This window comes from Drosophila takahashii, chromosome X (assembly GCF_030179915.1).
Source record: "Drosophila takahashii strain IR98-3 E-12201 chromosome X, DtakHiC1v2, whole genome shotgun sequence".
Lineage (NCBI taxonomy): Eukaryota > Metazoa > Arthropoda > Insecta > Diptera > Drosophilidae > Drosophila > Drosophila takahashii.
The window spans coordinates 18437318-18454606 of NC_091683.1; the positions used below are offsets into that span (position 1 = coordinate 18437318).

The following is a 17289-nucleotide window of genomic DNA, read 5'->3' on the forward strand; positions in this document are numbered from 1 at the left end:
TTTTGTTACTGATCTAATATAAATTACCAATAAATTTTAGAAAAGGAAAGTTATTAGGGAATCTGAGAAATAAGTTTTATCCTAGGATTTCCTATGATGGACAAAACAAACAAAATAAGTCATCATAATAATCAAATTTAATGAAATCAAAATTAAGCTGTAAAAAAACAAGCCAACTTGAAATCAATAGTGTATAATTTTTGCGACCTAATATAAATTACTAATAAATTTTAGAAAAGGAAAGTTAATAGGGAATTTTATCCTAAGATTTCCAAGCGGAACGGGCTCACAATTGTGCAAGGATTGCCTGGTCAGTGGGGGGAATTAACCTAGTCGTTAGATGAGGCTGATCTGCAGGTCCGTTTTCAATCCGGCGTCGCCAGCTGCGGCGCCAGGGACTCCTCCTCTCATTGGCGCGCCGCCCGCTCCGTCTCCATGAGGCACTCGCGCACCAGGATGCGGGCATGGACGATGCCGCGCTTGAGCCGCTCCGTGGAGCTGCGCGAACCGGTGTAGGTGGGCCGGATGTCGCGACCCATCTCCTCGATGACGGCCAGCAGCTGGGCGTACTTGGTCAGCCCGTTACCGGGTCCCACCGACGGCAGGCTGGCCGTGGAGGTCAGCGGCGTGGTGATGTTGGCCGACGTCTGCGTGGTCACCACCACGGGCGAGGTGGAGGGCGGCGGGTATTTCAGCTGCGAGGAGCTCAGGTTGAGGCCCATGCTCTGCCCGTTGCTGGCGGAGGAGGAGGAGCTGGAGTTCCTCTGGTTGCCATTGCTGGAGCACATGTTGGCCAGGGAGAGAGCCGCAGCGGCGGCGGCGGCCGGCGTGGCCGTGGTGTTCGACTGCTGCTGCAGGAGGGCCAGCTGCGCCTGGAGGAACTGCGGGGAGTACTGGAGGGCAGCGACGGCGGCGGCAGCGGCAGCTGCATTGGCCGCTGCAGCAGAGCTCTGTTTGCCGGACGAGCTGCTGTAGTCGCTGGCGCCGGAGGAGCGCTCCCTGTCCCGCTTTCCCCCGCCGCCGCCCGTCGAGTAGTCGGTGGCCGAGGAGGAGGATCCTCCGCCCCCTCCTCCCGATCCCCGCGAGTGGTGGATGGCCGATATCTGGATTTGGGGCTGCTGCTCGCGCTGCTCCCGCTGCTGCTGGTAATTGTAGAAATTCTGCACCTGGCTGCGTGGTATCGGTGTCACCGTGACGTCACTCAGCTTCGACTCTACGGCCTGGATGTCCATGATGTCCATGGCGGCGCTGGCTGTTCGGGTATCGATTCGGCGTTGTGGCGACTACGTCCAGCTGAGGATTCCCTGTCTTTTCCTGCGGTCAAACAAATAATCCGCAGCGTTTTTTATTGTTTTTCTTTTTGTGATTGATATCGATAGCGCACTTCGATATCAGGAGGCGTTATTACGCTTTCTACGCACAAACAAATACACCCACCACCAACTGGAGGTGGTGCAGCGTTCGATAAGCTATCGATGGGCACGCGATGTGATGTGCACACCTTTTCACATTTCGAATGCGCGTGTTTCCACTGTAAAAAAAATCAGTATAGCTGAAATATAATGGTTAATATTATATATATTTTTTTAATATTTATGTGATATTGGAGAAGTATTTTAATATTTTAGATGTGATGGCTTTGAATTTTAAACGTTTTACCTGAAAACATTATACCGGAAATACGCAATTTGTAAAATAATACATTACCTGGCTTGGTTTGGACAAGGCCTTTAAAAAAGAACAGCTTAAATGCCGGTAATCCCTATGATTGACTAGTTCCCATTAAGCATAATTTAATGCACATTGCACTTTTCAAAAACAGCTGACGTTTAAAAGCCAGTGCTGTGTAATGCACGGCGGTAAATAAAGTCCCTAGCAACGGTTAATATTGCACTTGTATAATGACCTAAACCCCGTATATCCCTCGAAAAACCGATTTGCCAAACCCAAACACCTCTTGAAATAATTTATTCCCGTTTTTCTACCCACTGGCTGCAGCCCATTTCAAACGCAACGGCTGGCTGCCCAGCACTGGTCCAGTGTTGCACAACGCGGCGCATCGTCATGACAGTGTGGCAAAAAACAATGGCGAGGCGAAACTAAAAAATTGTGTTGCTGACATCTGGTCGCTTGCAAAACTATTTCGAGCAGATTTTGTGATATTTCGTTGTGATCGGTCGATAAATCCCTAGGTTTTTTAATGGAAAGTGCGAAGGCGTCGTAGTGGTTAGGAAGACAGCAAGAAAGGTGAGCGAAGGGCAGGAGATTGCGAAAAATTCAATTATATTTCCGCGACCGTCTGTTTTTTGCATCGCTGTGTGCGTGAGTGTGAGTGCGAGTGCGAGTGTGAGTGGGAGCCCCGTGTATGACGTAAAGCGATAAAGCAAATGCACTACTGTTTGCTAATGTGCGTGTGTTTCTTTTTTTTTTTTTTTTGCATCTAATTAGGAGCTGCCAAACGCCGTAGTTTGTTTTTTTTTTCTCGGCCAAAAGGCCGCTGCAGCTGCATATGTGTCGCTATGTGTGCCGCTCGGCACAGTGTTGCACAGTGCCGCCCAGTGGCCACAAAATGGGCGCACAACAACGGGAATAAGATTGGGATTCGGATTCCTTGTTTGGAATTCCATTCCCACTCCCCAATCTCCTGGCAATCCCATTGCGGCTCCTCTTTTTTGTTATCCGTTGCCAGACGCAACGCGAAAACGACAGTTGGCATTTGAATTCGGCTTCCACACACACACACACACACACACACACTGGCGCAGAGCACACACGCACACACACACTCGAAAAAAAAACAGACGCGACCTCGGCAAGCCTGGGATTTTGCCGTCAAATGCTTTGAAATTCGATTGGGGGCTCCGTCGCCAGCCGACTCCATATCACTCCGGTAGTTAGTTTCGAGTAGAACGATATTGTGTTTTCGACCTCTCACAAATTCAGCACTATATATTTTTTTGATTTTCCTTTTTTTTGTTCTATTCGTTTGTTCAGACAGCAGACACACAATTTGCAGACCAAAAGTAAGCAGTTCTACAACTAACGGAACTCCACGGAACACGGAGCAGTGGAGAAAGGATATTCGGTGGAAGAGGAACAGCAGAAACAACACAGACACCGACACAAACACACCCACACACACACACACACACACGAGAGCGATGGACATGATCACAGTGGGGCAAAGTGTGAAGATCAAGCGGACGGATGGACGCGTCCACATGGCCGTGGTGGCGGTGATCAACCAGTCGGGCAAGTGCATCACAGTCGAGTGGTACGAGCGGGGCGAGACGAAGGGCAAGGAGGTGGAGCTGGACGCCATACTCACCCTGAATCCGGAACTGATGCAGGACACCGTGGAGCAGCATGCCGCCCCGGAGCCCAAGAAGCAGGCCACCGCCCCCATGAACCTGTCGCGCAATCCCACACAGTCGGCCATCGGCGGCAATCTCACCAGCCGCATGACCATGGCCGGCAACATGCTCAACAAGATCCAGGAGACCCAGTCGATCCCCCATCCGCTGGGCAACAGCAATAGCGCCAATACGAACAGCAACTCCAACGCGACAGCAGGAGGAGGAGGCACCACTAGCACCACCGCCACCACGACTGGATTGCAGCGGCCGCGCTACTCGCAGAATGTCGCCGGCCAGCAGCAGACGAGGATCGCCTCGGCGGTGCCCAATAACACATTGCCCAATCCGGGAGTGGGATCAGCAGCGGGAGCCACAGCTGCAGCGGCACAGGCAGCCGCCGCTGCCGCCGCTGCTCCGGCCAGCAACACAACCCAGGGAGCCGGCGGAGCTCGGCGATCGCATGCTTTGAAGGAGGTGGAGCGGCTGAAGGAGAACCGCGAGAAGCGGCGGGCGCGCCAGGCCGAGATGAAGGAGGAGAAGGTGGCTCTGATGAACCAGGATCCCGGCAATCCCAACTGGGAGACGGCGCAGATGATACGCGAGTACCAGAGCACGCTGGAGTTTGTCCCGCTGCTCGACGGGCAGGCCGTCGATGACCATCAGATCACCGTGTGCGTGCGGAAGCGACCCATTAGCCGCAAGGAGGTCAACCGCAAGGAGATCGACGTCATCTCGGTGCCGCGCAAGGACATGCTCATCGTGCACGAGCCGCGCAGCAAGGTCGACCTCACCAAGTTCCTGGAGAACCACAAGTTTCGCTTTGACTACGCCTTCAACGACACTTGCGACAATGCCATGGTATACAAGTGAGTACTGAGCTTATCCATAGACTATCTAGAATATCTAGCGGCTGGAAGCCAAGCAATTCCGTATATGGTTTGCCTGGCATCAAGCGTAAAAGGATTTCGTTCGAATATTAGCGCTTTTAAACAAACATCGGGTCTCACTCTCAATATGGTGGCTTCACATTGTAAATGTTATTAATGTTATTACTACTTCTTCAATTGATAGGATGGATTTTAGAAAGATCTTCCTGCCTTAACTATCATTCAAATTTAAAGCCCATAAATTATCAGATTAATTCTCACACAGAAAAAAAATTGACAAAAGATCAGATTGATATGTGCAGGTTAATTGCATATTTTTTAAAGATCATTTTGATATGAATTAAGATTATATTTACCTTATTTTAAAATATTTGTTAAAAAAATAATGCATTTGGTATTTTAAAACAGTATTTTTATAACTTTTATGAAATGATAAAATATCAAGATGATATGTCTGAATCATAAATTTGACAGTAATCATATCGGCTTTTAAATTGATATGAAATAAGGTAGAAATGACCCATTTTATTCATTCAAGTTTTAAAGTTTTGAAATAAACAGTTCATGCTTAACAATTATTGAACAAGTTGTATTAAAACCTTTTTCCTGCTGATGTTCTTATAATTTCCTTATTGAAACATTAAAGTTTCAAGATATAGATTAGGTTTGCTCCGATCCAAACTAAGTAAATGTTTACTCAAACTTAGTAAACTTGTTTTGCTGATCTGGTGACTGGACGCCGCTCGGGCGGGCATCTCTGGCCGAGCGACTCATTGACTCATGCCGACAGAGACGGCAACAGAAACATGCACCCGAAATAGCCAAGTTTGTTTTGTATGACTAACTCGAAAGACAGACCCAGGCCGCAGACCCCGAACGCAGACGATCTGCCGATCTGCGCTCGAACTCTCTAATTGAATTCTGCAAATTTCGAATCTTGAAAAGTAACTGCCGTTTGGCCATTAGTAATTGTTTGCCTTCAATTGAATTAAAGCGGCTCTTGACTTTGTTTATTCGCTGCCGCCGCCGCCTGACTTTCGTTTGCCTTAGCCCCTTTCTTCCCCTTTCTCCCCAGTCAACCAGCCAACTTCTTGGCTTCTTTTTCCGGTTTTTGCGCTCGAGTATATTATATGGCTTACTGCCTCTCTGGAATTGGTAACGCCATACGGAAATGTTGCGTCACGACAAAATGTAGAGTATACCCCATGAGTAATGGCGGGGATTTGTACCAAAGAGTGTTTTGCCAATGATAACGAATGAATCAACAGCTGATTGAGAAAGCATCAGACGTTATCGTCAAAAAAACCAATACCGAAACAGAAAATAATGATATTTTAAGTGGGTTTTTAATTTTAATATTTTTAAAAATGGAAAATACTTAAGGGGTTTTGGGGTAAAAACAAGCTCTTCATGAAATTTTTTTATTATTATATTGAAAGATATTGTGAGCTTAAAAGTTAGAAAATAAATATATTTTAGATACACCCGTCCGGTGGACATGATAACTGGTCACAGGATCATCTTAAAATTACAAAGTACACTTTTTCTGTTAGTGCATCTCAAAATGTTGTGCTTGAACAATACAAAAAAATACAATTTGGATTTTTGGGAAAAATTTTACGAAAAAAAAATAGAATTTTCAACTCTCAAGTTTTTTAATTTTTTAAATTAGAAAAAAATAAAAAATAATTTATTAGAAAAAATGTTAAACCCTATGTAACCCCTTAAAGATAAGTTAACATTTTAAATTAATTGAAATCGAGGCAATGAACGTAAGCCTAGTAAAAAATTTATTACTCTCACTCTTGTTTTTTTTTTTAATAAATTTATTGAAATAGAAGCATTAAATGTATGCCTAGTAAAATAAGTTATTTTAAATAATTGGTTTCCCCTTGAACTTTTGATTAGAGAACGTTTCATTAATCAAACCCATTCAAATCCTCCGCAGATACACAGCCAAGCCGTTGGTAAAGACCATTTTCGAGGGCGGAATGGCGACGTGCTTCGCCTACGGCCAGACGGGATCCGGCAAGACGCACACCATGGGCGGCGAGTTCAACGGAAAGGTGCAGGACTGCAAGAACGGCATCTACGCCATGGCGGCCAAGGATGTTTTCGTGACCCTGAATATGCCGCGCTACCGCTCCATGAATCTAGTCGTTTCGGCCAGTTTCTTTGAGATCTACAGCGGCAAGGTGAGTGGATGATACTTGCTGCTTCTGCTTCGGTTAACAACTAATTAATTGATCTGTTCAGGTCTTCGATCTTCTGGCCGACAAGCAAAAGCTGCGCGTCCTGGAGGACGGCAAGCAGCAAGTGCAGGTGGTGGGCCTCACCGAGAAGGTGGTGGACAGCGTGGAGGAGGTGCTGAAGCTGATCCAGCACGGCAACGCTGCCCGCACCTCTGGCCAGACGTCGGCCAACTCGAACTCATCGCGTTCGCATGCCGTCTTCCAGATTGTCCTGCGACCGATGGGCACCACCAAAATTCACGGCAAATTCTCGTTCATCGATCTGGCGGGCAATGAGCGCGGCGTGGACACCTCATCGGCGGATCGCCAGACACGCATGGAGGGCGCCGAGATCAACAAATCGCTGCTGGCCCTCAAGGAGTGCATCCGTGCGCTGGGAAAACAGTCGGCCCACTTGCCGTTCCGTGTCTCCAAACTCACCCAGGTGCTGCGCGACTCGTTCATTGGCGAGAAGAGCAAGACCTGCATGATCGCCATGATCTCGCCGGGGCTGAGCTCCTGCGAGCACACGCTCAACACGCTACGCTACGCGGATCGTGTCAAGGAGCTGGTGGTCAAGGATATCGCCGAAGTTGGCCCCGGAGGCGGCGGCGGCGGCGAGATAATCGAGGTGATGGACGACGAGGAGGAGGAGGAGCTCAACATGGGCGGCCATCCGCACTCGCATCAGCTCCACCAGAATCCCCAGTCGCATAGCCAGCGCGTCGGCGGTCCTGGCATCCATAACAACAATAATAACAACAACAAGAACGGAAACGCCGGCAACATGGACCTGGCCATGCTGAGTTCGCTGAGCGTGAGTATTCTTTTTTCTATATTCCCCCCGATCTTTCCAACGTCCCTTCATCTAGAAATACCAAAGACCAAGACCAAGACCGTGCTAAGGTGATTGGAGTTATGAATTATGAATTAAGAAAAGAAGCAACTGGCAAAAATGGGAATAACGTGAAAGGAATTATCTTTGGCTGGGAACAATGTAGAACATTTGGCTTTAATGGCAATTCAACTCTTTTAAATTCTTTTTAAATTTGTCCAATGAAAAATTTGTAATGTCGTTTTAACGTTGTAATAATAATATATATATATTCCCAATATATGGTTAATTACGTTTAAAAAATTATCGATATCTTCGATAATATTTTTTCGATAAAATCAATTTTTTGAAGGCCTAGTGAATAATGTACACAAACGAATTGTAATAATAATATATAAATTCCCAATATAAGTTTAATTAGGTTTAAAAATTATCGATATTTTCGATAATACCGTTTCGATAAAATCGATTTTTTAAATGCCTAGTTAATAATGTACACGAATGAAGGTGACAATTTAAGAAGACCACTATTCAATTCAAGTACACCAAATCCTTGACTAGATGGCTTTGCCTTTGAATTCACATCAGTTCTAGCTCAGTTCGTAGCTTTTTCAGTTCAGGTTTTAGATTACATAAATACAAGTCAATCGAAACGTAACACAATGCCCAAATTTTCGCCCAAGCGTTTTATCAACGAAGCAAAGTCGTGTGTCCGCAACAGCCGCACGCCAAATATTGCGAAATACACGAACTCACGGACTCTGCAATCCGTGTACAGCCAGTTGCCCGGTGCGATGGCCAGCCAGAGAGGAGCTAGTGACGCTGCTCCGGCCAAAGTCTTAGACCAAGTGGTGCAAGGCACTGCTCGCGTGTGGAACTGCAACAAGCCGAAGCTGGCGAAACCAGCCAATAAGACGTACAATGTCTATGCCAAACAGCAGATCAGCAGTTCAGCGGGTAAAGACAGATCCAAGGCTAGCAGCAAGTCCTGGGTGCATCCCCCATATCCCGTTCGTCGTCCCAAAGAGGAGAGGAATAGACGAGAAAGGCAGCGCAACTACGAGTCCTTCTATGTGCCCTTCGATCAAGATGATCGCTCCGAGGTCGACGAACCCATGGCCCAGTCTTTCTTTGTTCCGCTGGACGACAATCGACAGAGAACCAAATTGGACATCTCAACGGAATCGCTAGCCATTGGAGCTAAGCGGCGATCGCCTTGGACCGAAGAGGATAAAAAGTTCCAGCGACTGCGGCCGGCAGGAGAGCGGTTTGTCCTAAAGACCGCCGAGATGGTTAGCCTGATAGCGGAGGCCAAGTTGCGCCAAAAGGAGGCGATGCCTTTGCTACCGCCGCCGCCGCAGTTCGCCGAAGATCCCAAGGAATCGAGGAAGCGACTGCTGCTCCAACGCTCCCGCACGGAGACGCTCTTCTCGACCTTGGACTGCGACCAATCGCTGTATAAGTACGCCTGCCATCTGCCCTTTGTCCGGGATCCGGCGAATCCCGATGGCAAGCGACCAAGGCTGCGTCGATTTTCGTCTAAGAAGATCTAAATTGAGTTGCATTTCCACTTCCTTGTAATTTATTACTTGCTGAACTGACCCAAAAAAAATATTTCATTGAATTTTCTCTGAAATCTAAGTTCGGTTGGTAAAGAATTGGGTTCGAGGTTAATTTTATATTTTAAACAAAGCGTTTAAATTTTATTTTATAAGAACAATGTGCGGATAAATATTGAAACTCAACCTACAGGCTAACTAGTGTATAATTAAGCTTGTACCTTGCCCAATCACACACCTAAAACACTGTTAATTACCATCTGCAGGAACACGAGATGTCCGACGAGCTGATTGTACAGCACCAGGCCATCGACGACCTGCAGCAAACGGAGGAGATGGTGGTGGAGTATCACCGCACCGTGAACGCCACAATCGAGACGTTCCTCTCGGAGTCGAAGGCACTGTACAACATAACCAACTACGTGGACTATGACCAGGACTCGTACTGCAAGCGGGGCGAGTCGATGTTCTCGCAGCTGGAGGAGATCGCCGTCCAGTGCCGCGAGATGATGGCTGAGTATCGGGCCAAGCTGGCCAAGGAGGAGATGCTTTCGTGCAGTTTCAACTCGCCGAATGGCAAGCGTTAGTTGGCGCCGCAGACATCCGATTTGAGATCACCTTGTTCCCCGTTTTTAAATAACTTACCATTACTATTCCCTCTGGCTTCCCTTCCATCTTTGTTTCTAGAATGCTAAATGCACTTTCACAAGAACTTTACATTTTTTATTGGGCCCCGAAACGCAACCCATCTTGAAATCCTGGCAAGGGGGCTATTATTATTTCTAAGCAGTTAATGAATGAATTAAATCAAACATTGAAGTTTCTTAGAACGGATGCAGAATATATAGCATACAAATAGAAGTGTCTTTTAGGAAAAAGACTTGAAAGCCCCCTAAATCTTAAACTAAATCTAAATCTCCCGCTCTTTCCAACTCGATGTCGCTGCAAGCTAGTTTGTTAGGTTTTTAACTACATTGATAATCGAGGAGCGACACAGTTGAAAGCCTGTTAAATATATACTTTACGAACTAAGCACGGGAAACAGACACAGAAACAGATTTACCATGACAGCAGCACACCAATAACAGAAGAAAACTCACTAAATAGCAGGCCAACTCCTTGTTGGGTTATCCTTTAATTATATGATTATAATTTCTGCGCAGTCGATACTTTTGTAAAAGAAAAAGACATTTACTATATTATAATTACTACTTACATACGTTCTACTCTATTTATAATATGAGATTCCATTTAATATAATTACCTTATGCGATTCGTTCCCTTCATTTTATCGTCCCAATGCTCGTCCAGAGTTTTGTTCATGCCACGGCACAAATCTATTATTTTGTACAACTACGAACTAATCGCGCATTGTATTTATTTAAAGGCCACAAAACTGTATTTAATTTGTATTAATTTATTAAAATACTACTGCACCAAATCCACTTTACATACATACGTATTTCCCCCCGTAACTGTAATGATTACCTTATGTAACCGAACTGCAATCTTTGCCTGAGAGATATTTAGCCAGCGAGTGTTTTTGGATAACTCAGTCCTCTTCCTTTCGTTCTCCATACTCTAATCTACATATAATTTACATTATATTTTTTTTGTCATTCTAAGCGACTTCGGTGAAGAATTTAAAATGCAAACTGTCTTTGCTATTATTATTTAAAGATGATTTGCATTTCATTTTGTACTAATATTTATTACATATATTTAATTACGTTTACACGACTAAAAACTAAACTATCGAAAGCAAATCAAACGAAACTTAACCAAATCATGGATTTCCACACACGGCTTATACTGCGTTGAAGAGAAACACACAAAAAATCGGTTCCAAATAGCGGAGAGCATAGTAACTTACCCTTAACCGAAACTAAAGAAATCAACAAACTAAACTAAATCGAAATGAAAATGAAAACGAAAACATACTCACGTGCTTCTCCTAAAGTATTTAATCCAATCAAAACGTTTATCAATTTTGTTATTGCATTTCCTCAGAGCACTATAAAAATACCCCCTCCCAAAGCAGGCGAATGATATCCATTTTTTAATCCACCAAATGCGAGTTTTTAAAACAATGTTAATATGGAAAAACCAACTGAATGAGTGCTTCGATATTATGCGGTATAAATAATGAAAGTGTTAGGACTTGGACTCTAATAATGTATTATTAAATATAAATAATAAATTATATTGTAATAAAAAGTGAACATACACAACTAAATTTAACATTAAAGATGTGTAAAGCAAAAACAAGGCGGCTTTATTTATGGGGGTGATCTGGTTATTATATCAAATTGATTAAGATTGCCATGAATTTGCATAGCAAACAATTATTTGTTTTCTTAGTTTTTAAACAATGTTTTATTTTATTTTGTATAAATAGGGTTTTCCATGACATGCAAAAGTTAGGTTAATCTTATCTATGATTAAATTTCTGTTTGCTACCAAGTATTACCAGTGCATTTTTAAGTTAATAATTTATTTTTGTAAATTAATTTTCATTAAATTTATTTATTTTTGCTGTGGTATATATTTTTCAAATATTTCTGATTTCTGTTTTTAACCCGATTCAATCCGAGATCGAACGGACTGGTCTGTAGTGCCATCTCTAGGCAGAAAAGAGTTGCCAGATAAGGGGTTTCCCCGTAAATGTAGGGTATGGTTTTGGGAAATATTGGAATTTTTATTTTTGTATTTTTACTGTAAATGGTTGTACACTAAAAATTCATACTGTTTTGAACAGATAACAAAATAATAAATAAATCCATGACACTTTCCGAGTGATCTTGGAAAAATGAAATTTTCGCCCATTTTCAATTTTTCTATAAGGGGTACATCATGATTTTTTACGAAAAATGGCAAAAAAAATAAAACGTCCAGGTTTAAATGCCAATCGATTGGAAATTAAATAACGAGTTAAGAAAGGTATGACAATCCGTATTTGGATCAATATGCCCATTGTTTCGAAAAAAAACAATGTATCTTTTTTACAATTTTTACCACTTTCCCAGTGCAAATTTCAACCCTTTTGGTTGGCTTTTTAAAAGCGATTTTGAATTTCGTGGTAAAAGTGGGGGATTTTTTATTTGGAATGGATTTTAGGGTTGTCTCCGGCGAAAGCTGTCTGCGGCCATCTGGCAACGCCGCGGGCCCAAGTGACGTGGAATGTGTCAACTCAACTTGATTTGATGCAAATGCAATGCTAGAGCGTGTAAACCTGGTCGCCTTTGTGAAACTGCGGGATCGGAAGCGTAGCTAAAATGTTGGACTTTGTGGTGATCTTCACCAAGGGCGGCGTGGTGCTGTGGCACTCGAATGCGTCCGGCAGCAGCTTCGCCTCCTGCATAAACAGCCTGATACGTGGCGTCATCCTGGAGGTGAGTCCCTCAAAAAGGTGTTTCCCGATGGACACTAACCATGTTTTTGGCTGCAGGAGCGCAACACAGAGGCCAAGTACTTCGAGGAGGACCACCTGGCGGTGCAGTTCAAGCTGGACAACGAACTGGACCTGGTCTACGCGGCCATTTTCCAGAAGGTGATCAAACTGAACTACCTCGATGGCTTCTTAACTGAGATGCAGTCGGCGTTCAAGGACAAGTACGGCGGCATTCCGGCCGCGGAGCGTCTGGGCGGCGACTACGACTTCGATAGGGAGTACCGGCGGGTGCTCAGCGCCGCCGAGGAGGCCTCCGCCAAGCAGGTGAAGGCCCCCAAAGCCATGCGCTCATACAATGAGTCGCAAAAGTCGAAGAAAACAGTGGCCTCGATGATTCAGGACGACAAGAAGCCGGCGGAGAAGCGGGTCAACATACAGGAGAGTCCGTCGCCGCCATCCAAGTCGTCGGAGGCAGCGGGCGGCGCCTCCATGGACGACATCATCCGGGAGAATCGTCGCAAGCTGCGCGAGAAGCTCACGCCCACCAAGAAGACCTCGCCGGGCGACCAGAAGCCCAGCAAGGCCGCCGCCACCGAGAAGGCGGGCAAGAAGCCGCGCGTCTGGGATCTGGGCGGCAGCTCCAAGGACGCCATCAACCTGGATCGATCCAAGGACACGCCCGAGGATGTGCAGTACCAGAACATCAACAGCGAGGTGGGATTTACTAGATTACCAATGATAACTTTCCCTTAATGATTCATTTCCCCATCTCCAGCTGGTGGGCACCATGCAGGGCGTCATCCGGGATTTGGATGTGGAGAGCGAGGACGAGGCTGACGAGCAGGATGAGGAGGAGTCCTCCGAGGAGGAGCAGCAGGAGCTGCAGTCGCGGAAAAGCAAACGTGGCGGCCTGCTCTCCTATTTCAAGGGCATTGTGGGCGCCAAGACCATGACGCTGGCCGATCTGCAGCCGGCGCTGGAGAAGATGCGTGACCATTTGATATCGAAAAACGTGGCCACGGAGATTGCCGCCAAGCTGTGCGACTCGGTGGCCACCAGTTTGGATGGCAAACAGATGGGCACCTTCGACAGCATCGCCAGCCAGGTGAAGGAGGCGCTCACCCAGTCGCTGGTGAGGATTCTCTCGCCCAAGCGGCGCATCGACATCATACGCGACGCCCTGGAGTCCAAGCGCAATGGCCGCCCGTACACGATCATCTTCTGCGGCGTCAATGGCGTCGGCAAGTCCACCAATCTGGCCAAGATCTGCTTTTGGCTGATCGAGAACGACTTCAACGTCCTGATCGCCGCCTGCGACACTTTTCGCGCCGGCGCCGTCGAGCAGCTGCGCACCCACACCCGCCATTTGAATGCCCTGCATCCGGCGGCCAAGCACGACGGGCGCACCATGGTGCAGCTGTACGAGAAGGGCTATGGCAAGGATGCCGCGGGCATTGCGATGGAGGCCATCAAGTTTGCCCACGACACACGGGTGGATGTGGTGCTCGTGGACACCGCCGGAAGGATGCAGGACAACGAGCCGCTGATGCGTTCGCTGTCCAAGCTCATCAAGGTCAACAATCCCGATCTGGTGCTCTTCGTGGGCGAGGCGCTGGTGGGCAACGAGGCCGTCGACCAGCTGGTCAAGTTCAACCAGTCGCTGGCCGACTACTCATCCAACGAGAACCCGCACATCATCGACGGCATCGTGCTGACCAAGTTCGACACCATCGACGACAAGGTGGGCGCCGCCATCTCCATGACCTACATCACCGGGCAGCCCATCGTTTTTGTGGGCACGGGACAGACGTACGCCGACCTCAAGGCCATCAACGTGAACGCCGTGGTCAACTCGCTGATGAAGTAGTTATATCCCTCCCCTTCTCTTTTTAATGCTCTTTGTTCACATCTCCATTTGACCGAATCAAATACAGTGCTTTTGTCTATTTTGTTGTTAATTAATTGTTAATTGCAGTGGTTTGAATATGAACAAGAAGGGAAGCTTGTATATAGCAGATCATTCCTATTAATTTACTAATTGTATACTAATTCTTATTAATTTTCCAATCGTTTTTATGGCAGCTATATGATATAGTAGTTCGACTTTGATAAAATTTAATGCGACATTGGGAAATATTTAAATATTGATGTCGAAGAGCTATATCCCAGAGTAGAAGAGAATACAATAAAAACCAACGAAGCAATCATTTATTTCTTATTATATTCCCATTAATTTTCCTATTCCGATTTTAATAAAATTTAATTCAAAATTTAGAATTAGATAAATAATGGTATTTCCAAAAGTAGGGGCTTATATTTTAAAAAACATCCGAAATATATTTTTTTTACATTTTTTCCATGATTATTCTTATGGGAGCTATATGATATAGTCGTTCGATCTTAATAACATTTATTTCGAAATTTAATTCGAAATTTAGAATTAGATTAATAATGGTATTTTAAAAAGTAGGAAGTTATATGTTTAAGAACACCCAAGATATAATTTTTTTACATTTTTTTCCATGAATATTCCTATGGGAGCGATATGATATAGTCGTCCGATATTGATGAAATTTAATTCGAAATTCAGAATTAGTTAAGAAATGGTATTTCCAAAAGTAGGAGCTTATATGTTCAAAAACACCCAAGATATATTTTTTTACACTTTTTTCCTGATTATTCCTATGGCAGCTATATGATATAGTTGTCTGATTCGGCTCATTCCGACATATATACTACCTGCAAAAGAAAAAAGACGATTGGGAAAGTTTTAGTCCGATAGCTTTAAAACTGAGAAAATAGTTTGCGTAGAAACAGACGGACAGAAATACGGACATACGGACAAACGGCTAGATCGACTCGTCTAGTGATGCTGATCAAGAATATATGTATATATTCTATAAGCTTTTGTGCTCCTGGAACTGGGGAAATGCACCAACTGGCTGTTAAACTCTTCAATAATTTCAAAATCACAAATCCCATAGCTAACATGGTATAGAAATGGCTATAGAAGTAACTAAACATTGAAAACGTAATGAAAACACATTAGAATAAACTCCCTAGCCATTTAAGATAGTCGCATAGTTCGAATACGAGTTGTTTTTATTTTTTATGTTTATAACTTTAGGCGTACAAAGGAGAGTTTAGTGTAGTAGAAGGGGACAAATGGGCAATGGGAAAGATGAAGTGCTTAGTCTATTTGTAGAACTCGTGCTCCTGCTCGTCCTTCTTGATGTTGTTTTTGTATCCCTTCTCGAAGTCCTTGGCCAGGACGATGTATCGATTCTCGCGCACCGCATGCATGCCAGCCTCCTGGCAAATGGCATTGATGTCCGCCCCCGAAATCTTATCTGGCCGCGCCACAAACTCCTCGAGATCGACGTCCTCGCTGAGGTTCATCTTCGAGGTGATGGTGGAGAAGACCAGTCGCTTCTGTCGGCGATCGGGCAGCGGGAACTCGATCTTTCGGTCCAGCCGACCGGGACGCAGCAGGGCAGGATCCAGCGTGTCCGCCCGATTGGTGGCCATGATCACCTTGACATTGGTGGTCTGATCGAAGCCGTCCATCTGGTTGAGCAGCTCGAGCAGAATGCGCTGCACCTCGCGATCGGCGCCCGTCTGGGCATCGAAGCGCTTGGTGGCAATCGCATCGATCTCGTCGATGAAGATGATGGCCGGCGCGTTCTCCTTGGCCAGCCGGAAGACGTCGCGCACCATGCGCGGTCCCTCGCCGAGATATTTCTGCACGAATTCCGATCCGACGACGCGGATGAAGGAGGCCGTCGTGTGATGGGCCACCGCCTTGGCCAGCATGGTCTTGCCGCATCCCGGGGGGCCGTACATGAGGACGCCGCGCGGCGGATCGATGCCGATCTGCTTGTACAGCTCAAAGTGGGTAAGCGGCAGCTCAACGGCCTCCCGAATCTCCTGCTTCTGCATGTCCATGCCGCCAATGTCCGCATAGCTCACATCGGGCTTCTCATCGGGCTGCAGCATGGAAATGGAGCTATCTGCCTCCGGTGGGAGAACGTCCACCAAGGCGTTGCTGTGCTTGTGCAGGGCCACCGAGGCGGAGGGCTTCAGCAGCTCCCTATCGATGGTGGACAGGATGCGCACATAGTAATTGGAGCCGGTGGTGGAGCCCACGATGCCTGTGTTCTGGTCGACGGCCTCCAGGAACTGGCCGATTACCAGGGGCACCGACTGGATGCGCTTTACCTCCTCCTGGGCATGGAGATACTCCTTTTTCAGGTTCCTCTGCTCATCCTTGATGTACTCCTCCTGCACTTCGATGAACTCCAGGGTCTTTTGCAGTTTCTGTGGGGGATTAGGGGGGATTAATAGGGGCTTAGCCTGGACATCCGTATTCCTCACCTTGTAGCGCACATACAGATCCTCCGTGTCCAGTTCGTCCAGGGAGCTGTGCGCATCCTTCGGCTTCAAGTCGGAGAGCTCATCCTGGTAAGATAGAGGGGTTATTACGCTGACCTGGCGGCGGAGCACCAACTACGCACCTTCTCCGGCATCAGTACGTCCATGTTGTACGGCATTGTTTGCGTCTAGCAGTGAGTTTCAGTTTATAAGTTGCCTTTTCTGCGGGACGACGATGAAATGACTCGTCAAAAACAAGCCAGCTCTGCGCGGGGTGGCAACGCTGTCACTATCGATGGGCGGGCTATCGGTGCAATCGGTGGCACTTGCGATATTGGTTATTGCAATATAACTGGATGTTGTCTGAAAAAAACCTTTCGCTGGTAGGTATTCAAATATAAAGAAAATAACAATGCTTTAATTGTACTACTTGGCAAATAGGAATATTAGTAATTACAAAATTTCCAATAAGAAAGTTGTTGAATTTTTACATTTTACTGAGGGGCGGAAATAATATGATTATTTATTGTTTTATTTCAATTGGCTAACTATGAAAAAGTACTGATTGTTTTCGTTTTATTTATAAATATAAAAAAATTATCGATAGTTTAATTGTTCTAATTGGCAAATAAGATTTTTACCAATAAGAAAGTTGTTGA

The 17289-nt window shown here is 45.8% G+C and overlaps 5 protein-coding genes across 6 annotated transcripts; 3 read left to right on the plus strand and 2 right to left on the minus strand.

Moving 5' to 3' along the window:
* Positions 1–119: 119 nt before the first annotated feature.
* On the minus strand, positions 120–1428 carry CDK2AP1 (CDK2-associated protein 1). The gene has a single exon (XM_017146896.3). The coding sequence runs from the start codon at positions 1239–1241 to the stop codon at positions 408–410; it is 834 nt and encodes a 277-aa protein (XP_017002385.1). The 5' UTR covers positions 1242–1428; the 3' UTR covers positions 120–407.
* Positions 1429–2085: 657 nt separating this feature from the next.
* Positions 2086–10309, plus strand: Klp10A (kinesin-like protein 10A). Of its 2 annotated transcripts, XM_017146841.3 has the most exons (5): positions 2086–2247; positions 2995–4222; positions 6192–6438; positions 6500–7291; positions 9135–10309. In XM_017146841.3, the coding sequence occupies exons 2-5, from the start codon at positions 3162–3164 to the stop codon at positions 9453–9455; spliced, it is 2421 nt and encodes an 806-aa protein (XP_017002330.2). In that variant the 5' UTR covers positions 2086–2247; positions 2995–3161; the 3' UTR covers positions 9456–10309. The 2 variants fall into 2 exon arrangements, with proteins under 2 accessions (XP_017002330.2, XP_070074302.1); XM_070218201.1 differs by lacking the exons at positions 2086–2247; positions 9135–10309 and adding an exon at positions 7347–7589.
* On the plus strand, positions 7894–8991 carry LOC138913756 (uncharacterized). Its single transcript, XM_070218202.1, has one exon. The coding sequence runs from the start codon at positions 7972–7974 to the stop codon at positions 8860–8862; it is 891 nt and encodes a 296-aa protein (XP_070074303.1). The 5' UTR covers positions 7894–7971; the 3' UTR covers positions 8863–8991.
* A 1721-nt stretch (positions 10310–12030) lies between the features above and the next one.
* SrpRalpha (signal recognition particle receptor alpha) lies at positions 12031–14205 on the plus strand. The gene is made up of 3 exons (XM_017146891.3): positions 12031–12260; positions 12317–12973; positions 13035–14205. The coding sequence occupies exons 1-3, from the start codon at positions 12144–12146 to the stop codon at positions 14124–14126; spliced, it is 1866 nt and encodes a 621-aa protein (XP_017002380.2). The 5' UTR covers positions 12031–12143; the 3' UTR covers positions 14127–14205.
* A 1138-nt stretch (positions 14206–15343) lies between these two features.
* On the minus strand, positions 15344–16930 carry Rpt3 (26S proteasome regulatory subunit Rpt3). Its single transcript, XM_017146904.3, has 3 exons — positions 16774–16930; positions 16634–16717; positions 15344–16576 (listed from the first exon to the last, which is right to left on the minus strand). Exons 1-3 carry the CDS (start codon positions 16807–16809, stop codon positions 15455–15457), a joined length of 1242 nt encoding a protein of 413 aa, XP_017002393.1. The 5' UTR covers positions 16810–16930; the 3' UTR covers positions 15344–15454.
* Between the last annotated feature and the right edge of the window lie 359 nt (positions 16931–17289).

Excerpts from the sequence above, each read along its gene's own strand:
- Rpt3 (XM_017146904.3), bottom strand. The coding sequence starts at position 16,809 with ATGCCGTACAACATGGACGTACTGATGCCGGAGAAG. Across the intron at positions 16,718-16,773 it reads ACGTACTGATGCCGGAGAAG|GATGAGCTCTCCGACTTGAA; the intron begins GTGCGTAGTTGG and ends CTATCTTACCAG. Across the intron at positions 16,577-16,633 it reads ATCTGTATGTGCGCTACAAG|AAACTGCAAAAGACCCTGGA; the intron begins GTGAGGAATACG and ends AATCCCCCACAG.
- CDK2AP1 (XM_017146896.3), bottom strand. The coding sequence starts at position 1,241 with ATGGACATCATGGACATCCAGGCCGTAGAGTCGAAGCTGAGTGACGTC.
- SrpRalpha (XM_017146891.3), top strand. The coding sequence starts at position 12,144 with ATGTTGGACTTTGTGGTGATCTTCACCAAGGGCGGCGTGGTGCTGTGG. Across the intron at positions 12,261-12,316 it reads TACGTGGCGTCATCCTGGAG|GAGCGCAACACAGAGGCCAA; the intron begins GTGAGTCCCTCA and ends TTTTGGCTGCAG. Across the intron at positions 12,974-13,034 it reads ACCAGAACATCAACAGCGAG|CTGGTGGGCACCATGCAGGG; the intron begins GTGGGATTTACT and ends CCCCATCTCCAG.
- LOC138913756 (XM_070218202.1), top strand. The coding sequence starts at position 7,972 with ATGCCCAAATTTTCGCCCAAGCGTTTTATCAACGAAGCAAAGTCGTGT.
- Klp10A (XM_017146841.3), top strand. The coding sequence starts at position 3,162 with ATGGACATGATCACAGTGGGGCAAAGTGTGAAGATCAAGCGGACGGAT. Across the intron at positions 4,223-6,191 it reads GACAATGCCATGGTATACAA|ATACACAGCCAAGCCGTTGG; the intron begins GTGAGTACTGAG and ends AATCCTCCGCAG. Across the intron at positions 7,292-9,134 it reads CCATGCTGAGTTCGCTGAGC|GAACACGAGATGTCCGACGA; the intron begins GTGAGTATTCTT and ends TACCATCTGCAG.